Here is a 17,412-nt window from a genome sequence, read left to right on the forward strand (position 1 = left end):
TTCAACAACTTTCTATAGGTTTGTCTGAACACATTCAGCTGCCGAAAGGAAACTGGGATACAACCATGATCTTGAACTATTTTTTTTTTTCTCTCAGAAGGATAACTCAGACGTGCTCATTAGCTTCATTTCATTTTGCAAAACTGTACTTTTTTGGTGTAGACTTTAAGCTCAGTACTATACACAAAACATCTCATGTGCTAACACTGCAATCAAATCCTCAATTGTAGGCACAAGAAGATGGGAAGCTATTTGCTGCTACAACTAATGTACAGTAATATGAGAAAACTAGACCCCCTTTGAAAGCTTTCTTTAGGATGTATTTTTGAGTAAAGCAGCTTTTTTTCCTCCTAGGTCACTAACCACTGCCTGTAAACAGCCAAAACAGCTTTTATTCCTTGACCCAGGAAGCTACCTCCTCAGTTACAGAACAGGACACATCAAAGAAATTAACTTTGATAATATTGACAGTCCCTCGTTGGAAACACGGGATCACGAGAGTGCTGGGGGGTTGGGCTATCTCTGGGTTGAGAACCTAAAGGGTGGGCTGAACAGAAGCCTGAGCTATTGCTGATGACAGTGATTATAGGTAATACAAGATAAAATAATTCAGGTTTAGATTTTTAATATTTATTAAAAAAAGCAGGATGTATGTTCATTTCAAATTAAACAGTTAAAAATGTTAAAGCATACAAACAAATCAATTGTGTACTAGCAGCATCCAATTGTTAGAACTTTCTAGAACTCCTCAGTACAGTTTTGGCAAGCTAAAAATATTACAACTTGCAACCAACTGACCTCACCATAGTGCAGATAAAACAAACTTTATAAAAACAACAATTTAAGGTTAAATAAGCTTAAATAAAGGTGTTAAATACAAGACACTTGATCAAAGCTTCTGTACAAAGATAAACAAATTTGGCATTGTACAATTGATTGGCTGGCTCACACCATACATGATTTCAATAGTTAAGCAGTATAACTGTTTAGCTGAACATCAACTATACAAAAGTAACTGAAGTCGGGAGTGGGCTAACCCCAGTGAGCCATTTACAAGGCATGTGTATTTTTAGAAAATCAGAACACTGTTTATATTCAGGCACCATTTGTTCCTGCAAATAAATAATCTCTAATGTATCTGCATCCAAACTAGTGTTAAACACATCAGTGCTAACATTTTATAAACACAGCTTTGTAACTATTCACTATACCTCCATTCTTATTGCTATGACAATGTGGACTGAGGAAATAAAACTACTGTACATACAAAAAAATAGAGCACCTTTTAAACATTAAAGTATATGTCTGGTTATTCTTTTTATCTTACAATACTGAAGCCCAAGCTAATGTAAATTGCTTTAACATCTTCACCAGCGCACCTGAAATGCAGGAACTAAAACCCCAAATATTCCTCTTCAGGCAAGCCCCAGCCAGAGCATCTTCTAAAAATGTCTAAAATGACACTAAGGATTTTTTACATTCATCTGCACACAAACAAATATCTGCTATTCTCTGCTTTCTTCATATGAATTTAAAGACGAATTACCACAGTTCTCTCTCCTTTTCAAATGAATAAAGCTGGATAGAGAATGTAGCAGAAACACCTAAAATGGATTGTGAACACAGTGAAATTATTACCCCGCTAATTCAAAAAATACAGCTGTTACATTGTTCAAATAAGTATTTTCTAGGGGCCGAGTCATTAGGATTTTTTGTCTATCGTATTGAAAAACCATTCTGTAAATTTCCTCAGTTGAGCAGCTGCTGTTTGAGACTCCTCCTGAAGTCTCATGTTATCTTGTCTCAGATGCTGTACCTCTGCTTGGAGAACTGCCTTGTCCTGTTTTTCCTGATTAACAAAGACACAAGTTGAGTAAAGTGAGTAGTCGTGACGACAGCATTTATTTTTGTTGTTAATATTTCTGTGCAAGTCATACAGCTAGATTTTGTTAAGCTCTCTAATCCATTCTGACAACTACTAATTGTAATTTAATTCCCCAAATATGCTCCAACTATCTCATTCCTTCTAAGAAAACTTTGCAAGCTAAAAAGGAAACTAGATGTTACTTTAATACAAAGATTAGCATTTACTCCACTTAAAATTCAAGCACTAAAAGGATAAGAAGCTTTTAACTATTACAAATCATACGGGAGAGCTCAAGTAATTTCAAAATTTTCCCTTGCATGACTATTTTCTGACCAAAAGCAGTCTCATTTCTAGCAGTCTGGCATTGTCTCCAGCCCAGCAATTAGACAGCAGATAAGACACAAAGTAGGTCACTGTTACATGATCAAGATACCACAAGGCAACAAGGATGACAAATCTGGAGTGTTAACTACTTAGCAATAGTGCCTGTGTCCATATCCATACCTTTTCTTAAATCCAAGGTACCATAAATGGAAGTGCCTCATGACTATTATGTAGGACAGTTATTCTGGAGTAGAGACCCATAAACTAGTTAGCCTTGGGGCAGCTTGTTCACATAACCATTCCCACAGGATCTTCTGCATCTTGGTGTTCTGACAAACCACTGAGTTCTACCATTCATTATACTGTGTAGTTTGACTGATGCGCTTTTTTCAAGCCCTTGATGAACCTTGCATAAAAATATAACTATTAAAACTGGAGGTGATAATATTGCTAATGATCTCTTACCTTTCTCAGGTCGGTTTGTAGTTGCCGGAGGATGACTTCTAGCTGGTTTACTTTTCCAGTCAGAGTACTCGGAGCATGTTCCCTGTAAAGTAAACCACTACCTTCACTCTGGGTTAGCTAAAAACTTTTCCTCCCCCAGCTTTTGCAGAGTAATATTCTTAGTGATAGCAAAGGAAACAAGTCAGTTTAGGCATAGTTAGGAAAACACAGACAAAACCAGCATCAGCAAAAGACTATTGCCAGAACATAAACCCATTGCTGCAATACCTGAACTACGACACTGCCTCTCATGCAAATCAGGCAGAAATTACCATGATTTTAAGAAGGAACGCTCTAGGAATTATTTGCACATATCTTCACAGTGCAAGTCTAACTTGCTGCTAAATGATGTGCTGAGTACATCTGTTAACAAGCTGCTTTCTCATAAGGACTGTATTAATCTGAAGCAAGATGCAGCAGCAACTATTGTAAACCAAAAGAGCTGTTAAGAGCTCTTGTCTGGTCTGTAGTTGTGTCATTTCCAGTAAAGAATAAACCTATGGCTTTATGGAGACAAATATTCTGTTTGAAGGTAAAAACACACGAAATATTGCCACAAGTTAATCAAATGCATGACTGAAGGAAAATATTGAGAATAGCTTCTGTTTCCTGTATGAAAATGAGCACTGTGAGACAGTTTCATATACTTAATAGATGAAATTAGCCACGTGAGTCATTTTGTCTAGAAGAGAGAAGCTGAAGAGACAAGGTTTATACAAAGTTGAATCAGCTGCTTCATGCAAACGCACAAATCTAGCAGATTTGCCAATGCTAAAAGTGAAAGATCTTTAACAGTCTTTTGCAATCCTTACTGATCACTAGGCTGGGGAAAGATGTGGACTTAGAACTCATTATAATAAATGCATTTTACCATGTAAGTAAGTCAATTTGTGTAGAATTGGCTCAAATTAAAATGTGATAGTCTAACAAGCAAGAAGACTTTTCCCTCCATTTCCTTTTCTTCCATTCCTGCAGCTGAAGACCAAAACTAATGAAAGATGGGTTTTTCTTTTAAAGCCTGCTAGTGCACAGATTATATTGCTGAATATCTGTATTTTTAACAGGTACAGTCCCCACAACAGGAAAAAAAAAAAAAGCGAATAATCTCTCCTAGAGCACTGGAAAGAATTTGAAGAATTCGGCATTTTGGCATAAAAGTTTCCTCCAGTCCTCATTTACAGGTTCTCTTGATTAATTTACCTCTATATAAATTAAAAATCATGGATTTGCAAGTAGCAAATGGATGCAAAAGATAGGTAGGAACACCAGTTCCAAGGTCTGAGACATTTGCTTCAGATAAGGTTATTGCATACTACAGTGTTGAGCTCCTGTTATTGGTTCTATTTGAATGAAAATAGAAACAAGCATTAACACAAATTATTATTGTATAGGAGGAATACAGTGAAAAATTTGATTAGCTGAAACTCTGCATCTAACCATACCTTGCATTAGAGGCCTATTCCACTGAGAGAGCTTTGTCTGGCTATACTACAAATTTTCTAGATAGAACTGCAGGGGTTGATTCCAAGAAACAACATTTTTCAAAATTAAAGAAAAGACTTGATCAGTCAAGGCAACAGGTCTGCCATCAAATAGCACTGAAATATGCATACAGGCAATTTGACATGCAACATTAAGAGAAAATCAGGTGTTTTTTAAGAAATATGCCTTAATTCTGACATACCCAGTAGCTTCAAGGAAATCTTTTCCATCTGTGGGACTCTCATCCAAAGGTAACTCTTGTGTTCCTTCTAAGCCCTGAGCTTGCTGCATATCATTCAAGGTGCAAAAAGACGCTACTCTCTGATCTGCAAAAAAGTAACATAAGGATATGTTTAAAGCTGGACATATATACAAAATGAAAAGCTATATTACAGTCATTATCCTGGTTCAGTTAGAGACATGGATGTAGATTTCTACATCACAGCTTTGAAGATAATCAGCAGATGTATAATGAATTCCAAGTAGTTGGCTTCCCCACGTCTGCATCCAAAGGCAACCTCAAAACAATGTTTTGTGTCAATCAGCAGAGTAAGACAGATTTATTTTGATCAGTTAATGCTGATATGAACAGTAAATCAGCCTTGATGAAATCTGCAGAAAACCGCTTGAGAATTCAGGGCCACGATCACTGACAATAATAATTCAGCGAAAAGGTTTGCATTTTCCATGGACTTTTTAATCCATCAGATTCCTCAGAAATGGGCACTGTTCATTTTGTACTGTTTTACTTTCTCAAGCATTTGCAGAACCTTCTGGTAATCTGCATACTTGAAAAACGATGAATTCACACTATTTTTATCAATTGAGTTTTTGTAATATGTATTACTAAGGCACGCTATCTACATTGGATTCCACTAGAACATAATCTAACAAGCACAGATGTAATTACCTATGGATATACAGTGTGGTTGCCAAAATACATCAGTCACGACATAATAGAAGTATGCCATGCAGATCATCATTGCACAGAACAGGAGTAAATGATGCATTCATTAGGATTTAATTTGTCTTCTTTAAAAAAAAAAATCCATATTCTGTGGAGATTGATTTAACTTACATCTGTCAAACAAAATCCATGTCTGTAGGCTTGTATAAATTCTGCCGAGAACATGCCTGCCTTGCCCTTTCTCCCCTTGCTCTACCACCCCACAGGCCCAAAGCTTGCATTATCATGCAAACGTGCAAACACAGGAAATATTAAAGAAAGTTTACAAAAGGCAAAAGTCATCAATCCCAGACCATCACCTAGAAACGGCGTGTGATGACAGAACGGCCCAAATTCTTCATCTGAGTCAAAACCTGGAATAAGATTTAGAATGTTCCTATAAACAAGAGAGTCCATCTCCACTGGAGCAGCTGTGGCCCTCACGTACAGCTCACACAGCGGAACGCTCCCCGTGCAACTCATGCTGGCTCTCACTCAGCCTCGCAACGTCATTTTTACACAACACCGACATTACAGTAAAGCAGAAGGCATCACGCCCCGTGTCTCTAAAAGTAATACCCAGTATTGCGACACAGCATGGCAACTTGGCACGATACGTAAAAAGACAACCCTCCAAACTCTAAGCACTCAAACAGTGAATACATGCCAGATCATTTCAACTAGGAAGCAAATTTTGGTTCAAAAGTTCTACCAAACAAAAATAGGAAATCACTAAAAAGCTCTTTAAAGGGATTTTTTAAATAAAGAGTTTTAAGATTGACAATTCCTTTTATAATATAGTGAAGAAAAGGTGCCTGTCATTTTTTGTCCAATTTTAAAGACTACAGCTCCTTTCACCTGCTTTTATTATTATTTCTGACTAGTGATTGATCTCAGCAAATATGAACATGACTTTTTCATATGTGCTGACAAGGTAAGAAAAGAATTTTAAACGCATAATCGATGACATCATTTACAGATTTGAAGCTTATTAAATTGAAAAGCTTTGATTAGTACAGATAAACTAAACTAGTTTTCCCAATCAAATGCAGTATGTAAGCCGGAAACGAGACTGTGTGAACAATCAGTTTGAAGTACAGATCTGTTCGCACTTTCATCACCACTAGAAGAAAATAAAGCCAGTAACAAATGTTATGCTGTTGCTGTTTTTTCTATGGTCAACAATATGTGACATGTGACATTGTGTCTCAGAGGCAATTCTACTGTAATATATAAAAAAAAAAAAAATATCTGCATTTTTCTCCTCTGCTGAGTAAGCTTAACTAAAGGGAAGAGTCACTTGTCTGGTTTATTTTGTCGGTTGAGAAAATGTTTTGTCAATTTGATCTCCCAGCAGTACTTGAAAGCATCTTTTTCCTGACAGATAAAAGCAGGTGCAAAAACAGGTACATGCAGCTGTTAAAGAAATCCCATGATGCTGTTTTTAAATACAATATTTTAAAATATTTTCATATCATTTCAACACACAACAAAAATATAAAAACATGAGTGCTTGCAATGAAGTATAATGTGTGGATTAACTTTTTCTTCCTTGTGTAATCCCTAATGAATTTCAACTTCACATAATTTAAAAACAGTATTAACATTTAGTAGTAGGAAATTGTTAAATATTTTATATTTTACTAGTATAACACATTTTTCCGTTATTCATATCTTCATAAACTACGAAACCATATTCTCACACTCATCAGGTGAGGAATAAAGTCACTACACAGCCACTAATAACCAGAAGTCTCCAATCATATAATACTATGTAAATTCCTGTGCTGCTCTTTAAAGGGTAGTTTCTTAATTTCAAAAAGCCAGGTTAGTGTCAAAATCATTCTCTGAACTAGTTAGTGAAACAATAAACTTCTGTGAAAACCAGTACATCAACCAGATCCTGGACTAACAAATTATTTTGCCTTTGAATACTTTTGAAGTACTTTTAAAGACTCATTTTTATTTTCGGTAACTATATAAAAATCTCACTGATCTCCGTATAACATTCCTGCTTAGCAATACTTTCACCGATTTGCTATTTAAATCAGAACTGCTTTTAAACCTGAATTGTGGTGAAGGCTGAACTTGTGCTCCAAAGAGTAAAATCTTCTACCTGATTTTTGTTTTATTTGTTCTTAACAGAGTTAGCTTGACTCTGTATTAATGAAAATGAAATCAATGCTACCTTTACTGACAGTTAATTTTTTGAAAGAAAACCCAAGTGATTGTCTGACTACAATGCTGTAGACATAAGTTCTGCTTCTTCCAAGCTACAAGGACACCTCCCATTCAATTCAAGTGATATGTGCATACTAAACAGAAGAAAATAGATGCAAATCTCAGAGATCTTATTTTTATCTGGGACATCCTTGCCAAACCCCACCATAGGACCCATGCATAGAAAACTACTTGCAAAAATACATTGGTGTTTATAGCAAAAGGTTAAGCAACAGTTGACTTAGCAAGATTAAAGACACGACAAAATTCATGTCTCACTTTAAAGTAATAGAATTGTACAGTTGTAACCATTAAGAATTTGAATCTGGATTTCCATTGTTCCAGCCCACTAATAGGGGCCAGGAAACACTCCAGAAAATTCTGATGTACTGGAGAGCAGAAAAGGCTAAAATGAGTATAATGCACGAAGCTGCACTCTCATTATTAAGGCTAAGTCTACCCACAAACATACACTGGCATATGCACTGAAGCAAAAAGAGTTACACATGCCTGCACTAGAAATGACCAAATGTTAACTAAATATTTTCATTTTTCCTTTTTCTAGCAGTTTAACATATTAATTTGGTTAAAATAATTATCTCTCATGCTGAATGCTTCACTTCTTTCTCATTATGTTATGTGTAGCATTACTTGCATGAAGCTATAAAGATTTTAAATGAAAGTATTAAAATAATATTAATTATAGTAGCACAGATGTTTCTGCAAAGATAAACTGGCATTAAGAAACACTGCATTCTGATTGGCACAACTAGACATTTATAAAAATAACTTGGAAAGAAATCAGAAGTTGAAACCACCTATTTTAGTGAACTAAATCAGAGACAGAGGGACTTTCTTAGGTTGTTAATTCTCACAATATGATTTACCAAACACTAAACAGCTCTTCTTAAGCACAATAAACCCAGATTAAAGTAGCACAAATAGTACAAAGATCTATTCATAATAATAATCCGTATTTATGTTTGTGTCAATTGTCTTCTGTAATGACAGTAACAGATATGGACACCTAGAAAGGCTTCTCCTTTTGTTCCCCAAAACATTGAAAAGATCCAGATTAGTCATCAGCAACATAGTACACGTGTTGAAAGCCAGTCCTTCTTCTCTAACTTGGAGATCTATTGAAAGGATAATACTAAAAAAGAGAATTCAAAAATATGTTGTCTCTTTCCCCCCTTATTCTTTTCTGAGCTTTCTTTGTTCTCCTTTTTCTGATTTGGCTTTCCAATTCATTCATCTACCTGGACTTGTGCAAAGCTTTTGACACTGTCCCGCACGACATTCTTCTCTCTAAACTAGAGAGGCATGGGTTTGATGGATGGACCACTCGGTGGATAAGGAATTGGCTCAATGGCCGCACTCAGAGAGTAGTGGTCAACGGCTCAATGTCCAAGTGGAGACCGGTCACGAGTGGCGTCCCTCAGGGGTCCGTGTTGGGCCCGGCCCTCTTCAACATCTTTGTCGGTGACGTGGACAGTGGCATGGAGTGCACCCTCAGCAAGTTCGCCGATGACACCAAGCTGTGTGGTGCCGTCGACACGCTGGAAGGGAGGGATGCCATCCAGAGGGACCTTGACAGGCTGGAGAGGTGGGCCCGTACCAACCTCATGAAGTTTAACCAGGCCAAATGCAAGGTCCTACATCTGGGTCGTGGCAATCCCAGGCATAAATACAGACTGGGTGGTGAATGGATCGAGAGCAGCCCTGAGGAGAAGGACTTGGGAGTACTGGTGGACGAGAAGCTCAATATGAGCCGGCAATGTGCTCTTGCGGCCCAGAAGGCCAACCGCGTCCTGGGCTGCATCAAGAGGAGCGTGGCCAGCAGGTCGAGGGAGGTGATTCTCCCCCTCTACTCTGCCCTTGTGAGACCTCACTTGGAGTACTGCGTCCAGTTCTGGAGTCCCCAACATAAGAAGGACATGGACCAGTTGGAGAGGGTCCAGAGGAGGGCCACGAAGATGATAAGAGGGCTGGAGCACCTTTCCTATGAGGACAGGCTGAAAGAGTTGGGGCTGTTCAGCCTGGAGAAGAGGAGGCTCCGGGGTGACCTTATAGCGGTCTTCCAGTACCTCAAGGGGGCCTACAGGAAAGATGGGGAGAGGCTGTTCAGGAGGGCCAGTTATGATAGGACAAGGGGTAACGGTTTTAAAATAGAGGGAGGTAGGTTCAGGTTGGATATTAGGAAAAAATTTTTTACCATGAGAGTGGTAGAACACTGGAACAGGTTGCCCAGAGAGGTGGTGGATGCTCCATCCCTGGAGACGTTCAAGGCCAGGTTGGACAAGGCCCTGAGCAACCTGATCTAGTTGGAGATATCCCTGTTCCTTGCAGGGGGGTTGGACTAGATGACCTTTGAAGGTCCCTTCCAGCCCTAACCATTCTATGATTCTATGATTCTATGATTCTATAAATCCACATATCTTTTACTCAGTTCAACATGTTGCTTGTTTGCTTTCTGCTTCTTTAACTTCTCCTTTTTCACCCCAGCTGCACTCCCTAAAACCCCACCTCTTTTGCTGTACAGTCACATCCAGTTCTATCTATTTTTAATCATTTGCTTCAGGGACGGATACAAAAATACGACAACAGTGTACTTCCAGCATGTCAAGTGCTCCCTGGTTACTGTCTCTCTGCAGCTCCCACCGAAATGAAAGGGAACTGGAAGTAGTCTATCCATGTATGAAAGAAATGGAAGGATACTCCCTGATACTGACTGCATGCATGCCAGAGGAGATCTCTAGATAAATCAATGTCCTGCAATGGAAGGCAGTGCGAAGACTTAAAACAAGGTTGCACTGTGCTCCAGCTTATGGACTCTGACCATCAAGAGACACAACTCAAGCAAAACCCCTTAATGATGTGGCTTCCAGAGCCTGTGGAGTTAACCCCTGCACAGCTCTCCATTGCCCTGTGAAGACCTGTCTTAGGAATAACAGAAGATTTTCAGGAAAAGTTTGAAGTAGATATTTGGCTTCCCACAAAAGTTCTTGCCAAGCAAAAGCATTGAAAATTAAATCCTCACAAAGCATTACCATCATACTTTCAATTAAAATAACCCCAAACATCATGACTTACTCTATCCTCATGGAGCAGAGTTTAAAAACTGCTGTTCTACACAAGAGCAAGACTTCAGTTGGATAAAAGGTAATACCATAACAAAGAACCTAGTCAACAGGTCATCTGGCAGAAGGGGGGGAAGCTAAAAATGAGACTGCTTTTCTTGCTACATCCATGAGTAAACTCTGAGTACAGGTGATGGTAGCAAAAATCTTGCTACTATATTTAATTCTTAATCCAATTAATGTCAACATTATCAACACCTAAAAAGGCTATATTCAACATTAATCAAGATACAAGTGCATTTTAAGGCAGACAGATGTAGGATTGTGGGGCCCACATTATGGATGTTGAACTGATCAAAATATGTAAGCTATCAACGCATAATCTAGAGGGATCATCAGGGAAAAACCCTGATCTTGGAATCAGATTGGTGATTCTAATAAACCGATGCTAAGAAAAGACCTTGTACAAAGGAAAAACTAAAATTAAGTCTTGTGTCTAGGTTTTAGAAGAGGACACAAGTTTGAAATACCAGATTGTCAAAGCCAAACTAGAGAACAACTCTAATTTCTTAAATCAGCATTAAACAAGTCCTATCCATTTTGTGATCTCTTTTTTATTGAAGGTTTAGGGGGGGAGTGTGTTTTTTGTTTCAGGGTTTTTTTTTGAGATGGTCCTATATAATGTGTGATCACATTTCTTCCGAGTTTAATAAAAAGATCAAAGCAGTTTTGTATTTGGAAGTGGACAAACCTTAGAATCATCCACTCTCTTTTTCACATTGACAGAATGCAGAACAGTAGTTCCAAGCTGTTTTTAAAGGGTAAGTTGAAGTAACTCCTAAGTTAACAACTTTAAAATACATAAGGAAATGGCATCTGCCATTCATATCCAACACATTCTCTCCCAGTTATTTTTTGATGGCATGCCTATCAGTTATTCTTTTTTAAATTGCTTTCAAATTGCAAGACATAGGATAGAGAACATTGAACAAGGGCTGCTTAAAAATTCTATTCCTTGTGAAAATTTCAAATTGCAGTACTATGAATTTAGTCAAAACATTTTATAAATAACCCAACATATACACAGATGTCTATTGCAGTCATAAACAGAAAAGAATTACATCCCTTCATACAAAACTAGATTATTATTTACTACTCAAATTCTTACAACAATTAAAAAAACCCAGTAAAAATACTTTCTATCTTGTGACTCATATCATCAGTTTTTCAGTATTACCTACAGATATATCTAACATTTTTGCAGTTAAAACCCAACAAGCGAATACTCCTCCTCCCTAGATTAGGGCTCTGTGGATAGCTATGCTGTTCTACCTCTCTCTCGCAAATGCAGATGGTAATTACACTCACATAACACCAAAGTGAAATTATTTTCAGCACAGTATTGAGTAGTAAAAATAATGAAAACATATTAAAGTTTTCAAAGAAAACTAAAAACACAAGAGCCTAACTGGTACAGAATGACCTTTTATTCAGCTGAACTCAAAATTTTTATTAATGTTTTAAAATATTCTTCAAAAACAAAGTCACAGAGTTAGTCGTTCACTGATCCAAGTCTATTTTCAGTTAAGTCGTTGCTAACAAATAGCAGGATGTTCCCTGAGCAGTCAAACATAGAAACACATGGCAACAGTTGTCAGATCCTCAGCATCACAGGCATGTTTGAGTCGCACTGTATAGTAACGAGTGCACATACAGTTAATCAGGTTGAGAAACGATACAGTACTTTAGATTGCTAATAGTCACTGTTGTTTGGGTTTTTAATAATGCCATTTAAATTAGTATAGTAAGTAGTTCTGCAGAGCTTTTTGATCAAATTGAAATTTAATCACTTCACACTTAGGGAAGGAGCCACGTACCAGAAAACTGATTCCAATAGTTGCTTTTAGTTAGAAAAACAGAAGCACATCTCATCACTAACTTCACGACCAGTTCTCGTCATAAAGTTAAGACCTGTATCTTATACAAAGATTACTGTGGTAACATCATCCTTATTCACAGATATCTCTGACTTTCCACACATTCACTAATGAGAGTAACATCAGCTAAGGCATGTCAGAGATCTTAGGACAGCACAGCAACCTAATCAAAACACCCCTCGGAAACAACAAAACACAAACATTCAACTGTACACATTCACATATATACTCAAACCAACATCCACCTTTCTGTGTTTATACATTATGTGTAGGTTTAGCTCTCAGAGAGGCGAATTAGGTTTTTCTTAGTTAACCTGGCCTTATAATTTAATAATACAAATCTGATCTATATCCTGCATCTGAAGTTCTGCTACTGGAAAATATAGTGCACATTTTTGCTGTTTTCCAAGGGCTTATTATGAGAACTGAGATAGACCACATCATTTGGACTACACATACAACTTTATAACAACAACACAATAAACTCAGGGAAGTGTTACTCCCAGTTTCATTTTAAACATCTAACTTAAATGCTTTGAATCTCTTCTTTAAAGCACCTGATTTTTCCAGTTCATTACAGAAGGAACTTAGGCCCCTAAGAGGATGAACTGAACCTAAGACAGACACTGAGAGTATCATGAATATCCCAAATTTTCAGTGACAATTTTCTGCACTGAGAAGTGATACTGCCAAAAGAACTGAAGGGCTATGGAGGGAAACGCTGGATTTTTGTAATTCAAAATGTGGCTATACAATACATATTTTTTTAAAAAAGTTTTGTATGGAACATTGATCTTTATTCATATTTTCCTGTTACCTTCAAACGCTCGTGCAGCATCTACCAGGTGGGACCAGTCTAGCCCTGTGGCAGTGTCTGGCAGGGGCATCAGGCCAGGATCATTGAATTTGGCTTTATCAGATAAGGACCCATCTGAGAACCAGAATTCATCTAAACAATAAACACAATAATTAGTCTTCCTATAACAATGATGTACAATTAGTTTTGAAGCTATTATAATGAGCTGTAAAAAAAAAGTATGAGCAAGTAGTGCTTATCTTCATTTCTCTTGTTACTGTCTTTTCCTGTTCAATACTCAGTATGGGTGGAACAATTTTTAAACTTTGGTAGAATAGGATGGGAAGGGTTTCTAAAGATATTTTTGTGCCACTTTGCACAAGATGTGATCTTTGCATTTTCATGTGAATGCTGCATGAGTAGGCAGCACTCATTCTTTAAGTATACCATATTAAACCTGAGCACTGAGCGGAAAAGTTGCTAGATACACAAAGCTATGTTTTTAAGAAGGCTGTGAAACAACATATGAGATATCGACATGCAGTTTTATTCTGAAACTTAAATACTTCAGTTCCAGAAGCAATTTGAAAAAATATCACCTGTTTTTCTTTTAATGCATTTGTAAATTCTAGCCAATATCCAAAACTCATTTTCATATTGAAAAGACTACCCTATTAGTTTAATATTTTTAGCTGTATATCCAAGAACGTTAAGACTTGTGTGCTGATCTCTAAGCTCCAGAGTATACTCTCCAGAGTATACGCATTGTATACTGTAGATAGATTGTATATTGATTGACATGTATACACTATAAAGTTAGTTCAAACACAGCTTTCAGTTATGTAGTCTTTCAGAAAAGTACCACGAACATACATCTTAGTAGAGCAGATACTTTCATAATTCTTAAACAGTTTTACATTTTCCTTACCTATCCATAGCAATCTTCACTCTGATCAAAGTGAACACATTAAAACGACTACTGCTGAACAGGTACAGAGAGGTTCTTAAAACTGAACATAAACCAAATACATTATTTATAACCACATTTCATCTTAACCATAAAGCTAGTGATACAATTTTGTACTTTTATTACATAGTATAGTCAGGAAACCAGAAATTTTGCTTCAGATGTATCTATTTCTATTTAAAAAAAAGGTCAAAATAGTAATTTTTCCTCAACTATTTCAGATGGAAATTTCCATCTGGTTATTCCAGGGATTCAGACTATAATACTTCTGAGGAATATTTTCCAGGAAAACACCAAACACGAAAATCAATGAAAGAAAAAATGCACACATACAAGTGGAAGATACATCACAGTTTAAGAAAATGGCATGTTGTCATTGTCCTGATAGCAATGAAAAAGAATATCAGAGTCCATTTGAATTAAAGATTTCTGAACTAAAAATCCAAAAGCAGTAGCCTGTTACAGAGCATTCTACTGCATGGAGCAACGATGAGAGCACATAATATTTTTTGCAGAAACCTTATTTAAAAAAAAAAAAAAATCAGGAATAGGAAAGTGAAAGTTTGCAATCCCCTGTCAAAAACTAGGAGTCTCACAAAGCAAAAACAATGCAGAAGAGGTACATATTCTGTTTATTATAGCATTTATCTTGTTCTACAACTTATATAAAAGATGTAATATTGTTATATTACAATTGTAAGGGGCTTGACAAAAGAAATGTCTTTCTCAATACCCACTCTTAGTATTCAAAAGTGGATATATTATATGAAATGGAAAATGTAATACGCAAATATATTCTCTGCATACATCTGTACTAAGATTTTATTTTCAGTGCCTTATAAACATACATAAAACCTTATCTAAGGTTACCTTGGGGTGCAAATATATTGGAAGCTCAAAATCAGAGCAGTCTCTGAACTTTTGTATATGATCTGGGAATTGTAAGAGCCTTATTTATGTATGTACAAATGTTTTATACATCCCTGTTGTGGAAAATAGACAGAATGCCTTATTTGAAAGGCAGCTTTTGGTTCTAGAGCAGCAGGCGGGCCCTAAGGGACAGCCCTTGCTTTCGTGTGATCAGCCTACAGAGGCTGATTGTGAAACCTGTCAGGAAGATGCCTGTTCCCAGTGCGATTCTGCTGGGTTTCCAAATTAAAGTGTAGGAGTGATATATTCACCAGTAGTCATCCTTCATTATGCATTGTCTTTGTGAGAACCTCAGTTCACCTTAGGGTGGATCCTATTGAGTCCTGCATAAGCCCTGACAGAGCGACTTGACTGCAGAAAGCCTGCCAGAGTTGAGGTTTGAATACTGATAGCTCTGAAAACGCAAGTGCTCATGCTGATGGCTGAAATTATAAGTGGAATAACTGAACAGGTATGAGTATGCCACTACAGAATAATTAATTTTCAAGACATAAATTGTGTGTTCTTGTGCAATGGTGGGGAGAAGGGGAAGAGGAAAAAAGAAAAAAAAAAAAAAAAAGAAAAAAAAAGAGCTTTAATGATACTAGCTTCTTTGTGCTTTTGAATTTCAAAGAATAGTGTTTGTATTGCAGGAATGCTCTGGGTGAGATGAATTATTTCAAGCCTCCTGTATTTGCATTTCTTCCCTGCTCCTCTTACCTTGCTGTTGACTTCACTTTTTTCTGCATGACTGCCACATTAGCAGCTGCAGGCTACCTGTTGAAGTCTTCCTTTTTGATTTGTGTAAAGGTGGCAAGTTACACTTAAGCATGCCCACCTCTGCGTGTCCAGGAGGCTATGCCTAATCTCATAGGCCACTGTCTTCATTGCCCACAAGATTGGTTTTGAAGTAACACAGACTTATCCCTTATTTCCTTTGAGAAATAATGTAAGCGTTATCTTTCAGTTTTAAAGATTATTTTATTTGCCATACTCCTTTTGGCACAAAATCATTGATTTGGTGGCTTCTGGTTCTTTCAGGTATGTCACACTCTTCCTACTCTTAGGAATGTTCTTTATTTATTATTGATACATAAAAGTATAAAGCCTTTTGAAGAATACTTATTTTCATCAAAATTATATGGTCAGTTCAGTTTCCAAAAGAGCTCCTGAAATTCACTATTATTGACCCCACAAACCTCTGTATTCAAAGAGTAACCAGCTATAAAGAAAGAGGAAAGATTCACCTCACTTAACCTTTTCTACTTCCAAGACAAGTATCCTGCTTCAGTTGGAACTGCTACTCTTATGTAGAGACTGTAGATCATGAAAAAATGCCTGCTAAGTACTCCTCACTGTGCTCAAACTAAACACGTCATTTAACAAGCAGATTACGTCAAAAGATGCAGCAGCTGAAGGAACATATCAAGTCATATGCAGATATAAGTCCCAGTGTCTGCTTCCTGTTCTTCTTTCCTGCGATCAGCAACTATATCTCTACGGTCCTCTTAAACAACTTCTGCCTCCCAAACTCTTCCCTTCTTCAGTACTACCTAGGGTTGCCCAAAGTCTCCCTTGAAGATGCCAATCTGCTAGTAGACTCTTTTATGGACATATGTTCACATTACTGTTAGAATAGTGGACATGTGCTCCCAATAACTACTTTTCTTTTCCCTTTTGTTATTGAAGAGAGTCTCATGTTCTGGTATGGTGGATTATTCACTGTGTGAGAGTCTGTAACATACTCCTTTGGTTGCATGAATTATTTAATCAACAGCCTTTATTTGCTTACTGAAAAACTGATTTCCAAATTGTTCACGTTGTACACCATCAATACACAGTGATGGTCTTCCATTTTAATATTGCTTCTTACCAATTAGGTTAGTTTTGGATTGAAGCTAACACTGGTAGTAAACCAGTTTTAAGATGGACTTTCATCTAATAACATACTTGCAGATATATCAGCTGCACTTCTGGCAGCCTTTCCCTATGGCATGTATAATCCAAGAAATTCCAGACTTTGTTATCATTGCAAAATATTCCCTTTCTTAGGATCCTCTTCACTGCAAGTATCCTGCATCCTGCTCCTTTCCTCACAGCCCAGGAATGTCATGTCACTTAAGAAATTTTTCTTTCTCCTTCTTTTTCTGTTTCATAATAGGAACGGACCATGGTGCCTGCGATGTCAGTCAGACTGCAGCCACGTGTCTTCCGGGATTTCTGGCTTGTGTTACTACACTAGTTCTGTATCAGTGGTTCTCATTGTTTTCACTCTCTCCCTGCTAGTTCAGCTGACATGAATTTGCAAGACTGGGATAGATTTGCACCTCCAACCATGTATGGCATGCTAGAATCATTCAACGTGGACAGCACTGTCTCA

General features: G+C 37.2%; 1 protein-coding gene across 4 annotated transcripts in view; it reads right to left on the reverse strand.

Annotated features, from left to right (window-relative positions):
- Window positions 1–1,702: 1,702 nt before the first annotated feature.
- SIPA1L2 (signal induced proliferation associated 1 like 2) overlaps window positions 1,703–17,412 on the reverse strand; it is an 86,077-nt gene continuing 70,367 nt past the window's right edge. For 2 of the 4 annotated variants that reach the window (XM_009980611.2, XM_086627409.1), the window contains 5 exons: window positions 13,178–13,309; window positions 5,444–5,497; window positions 4,380–4,503; window positions 2,657–2,738; window positions 1,703–1,849 (listed from right to left, as the gene is read on the reverse strand). In XM_009980611.2, coding sequence (XP_009978913.2) covers window positions 1,703–1,849; window positions 2,657–2,738; window positions 4,380–4,503; window positions 5,444–5,497; window positions 13,178–13,309 — 539 coding nt within the window. Of the gene's footprint in view, window positions 1,850–2,656; window positions 2,754–4,379; window positions 4,504–5,443; window positions 5,498–13,177; window positions 13,310–17,412 lie in introns of all 4 variants that reach the window. The other 2 variants (XM_086627425.1, XM_086627433.1) reach the window with 2 other exon arrangements.

The sequence above is a fragment of the Tauraco erythrolophus genome, chromosome 2 (assembly GCF_009769465.1).
Source record: "Tauraco erythrolophus isolate bTauEry1 chromosome 2, bTauEry1.pri, whole genome shotgun sequence".
NCBI lineage: Eukaryota > Metazoa > Chordata > Aves > Musophagiformes > Musophagidae > Tauraco > Tauraco erythrolophus.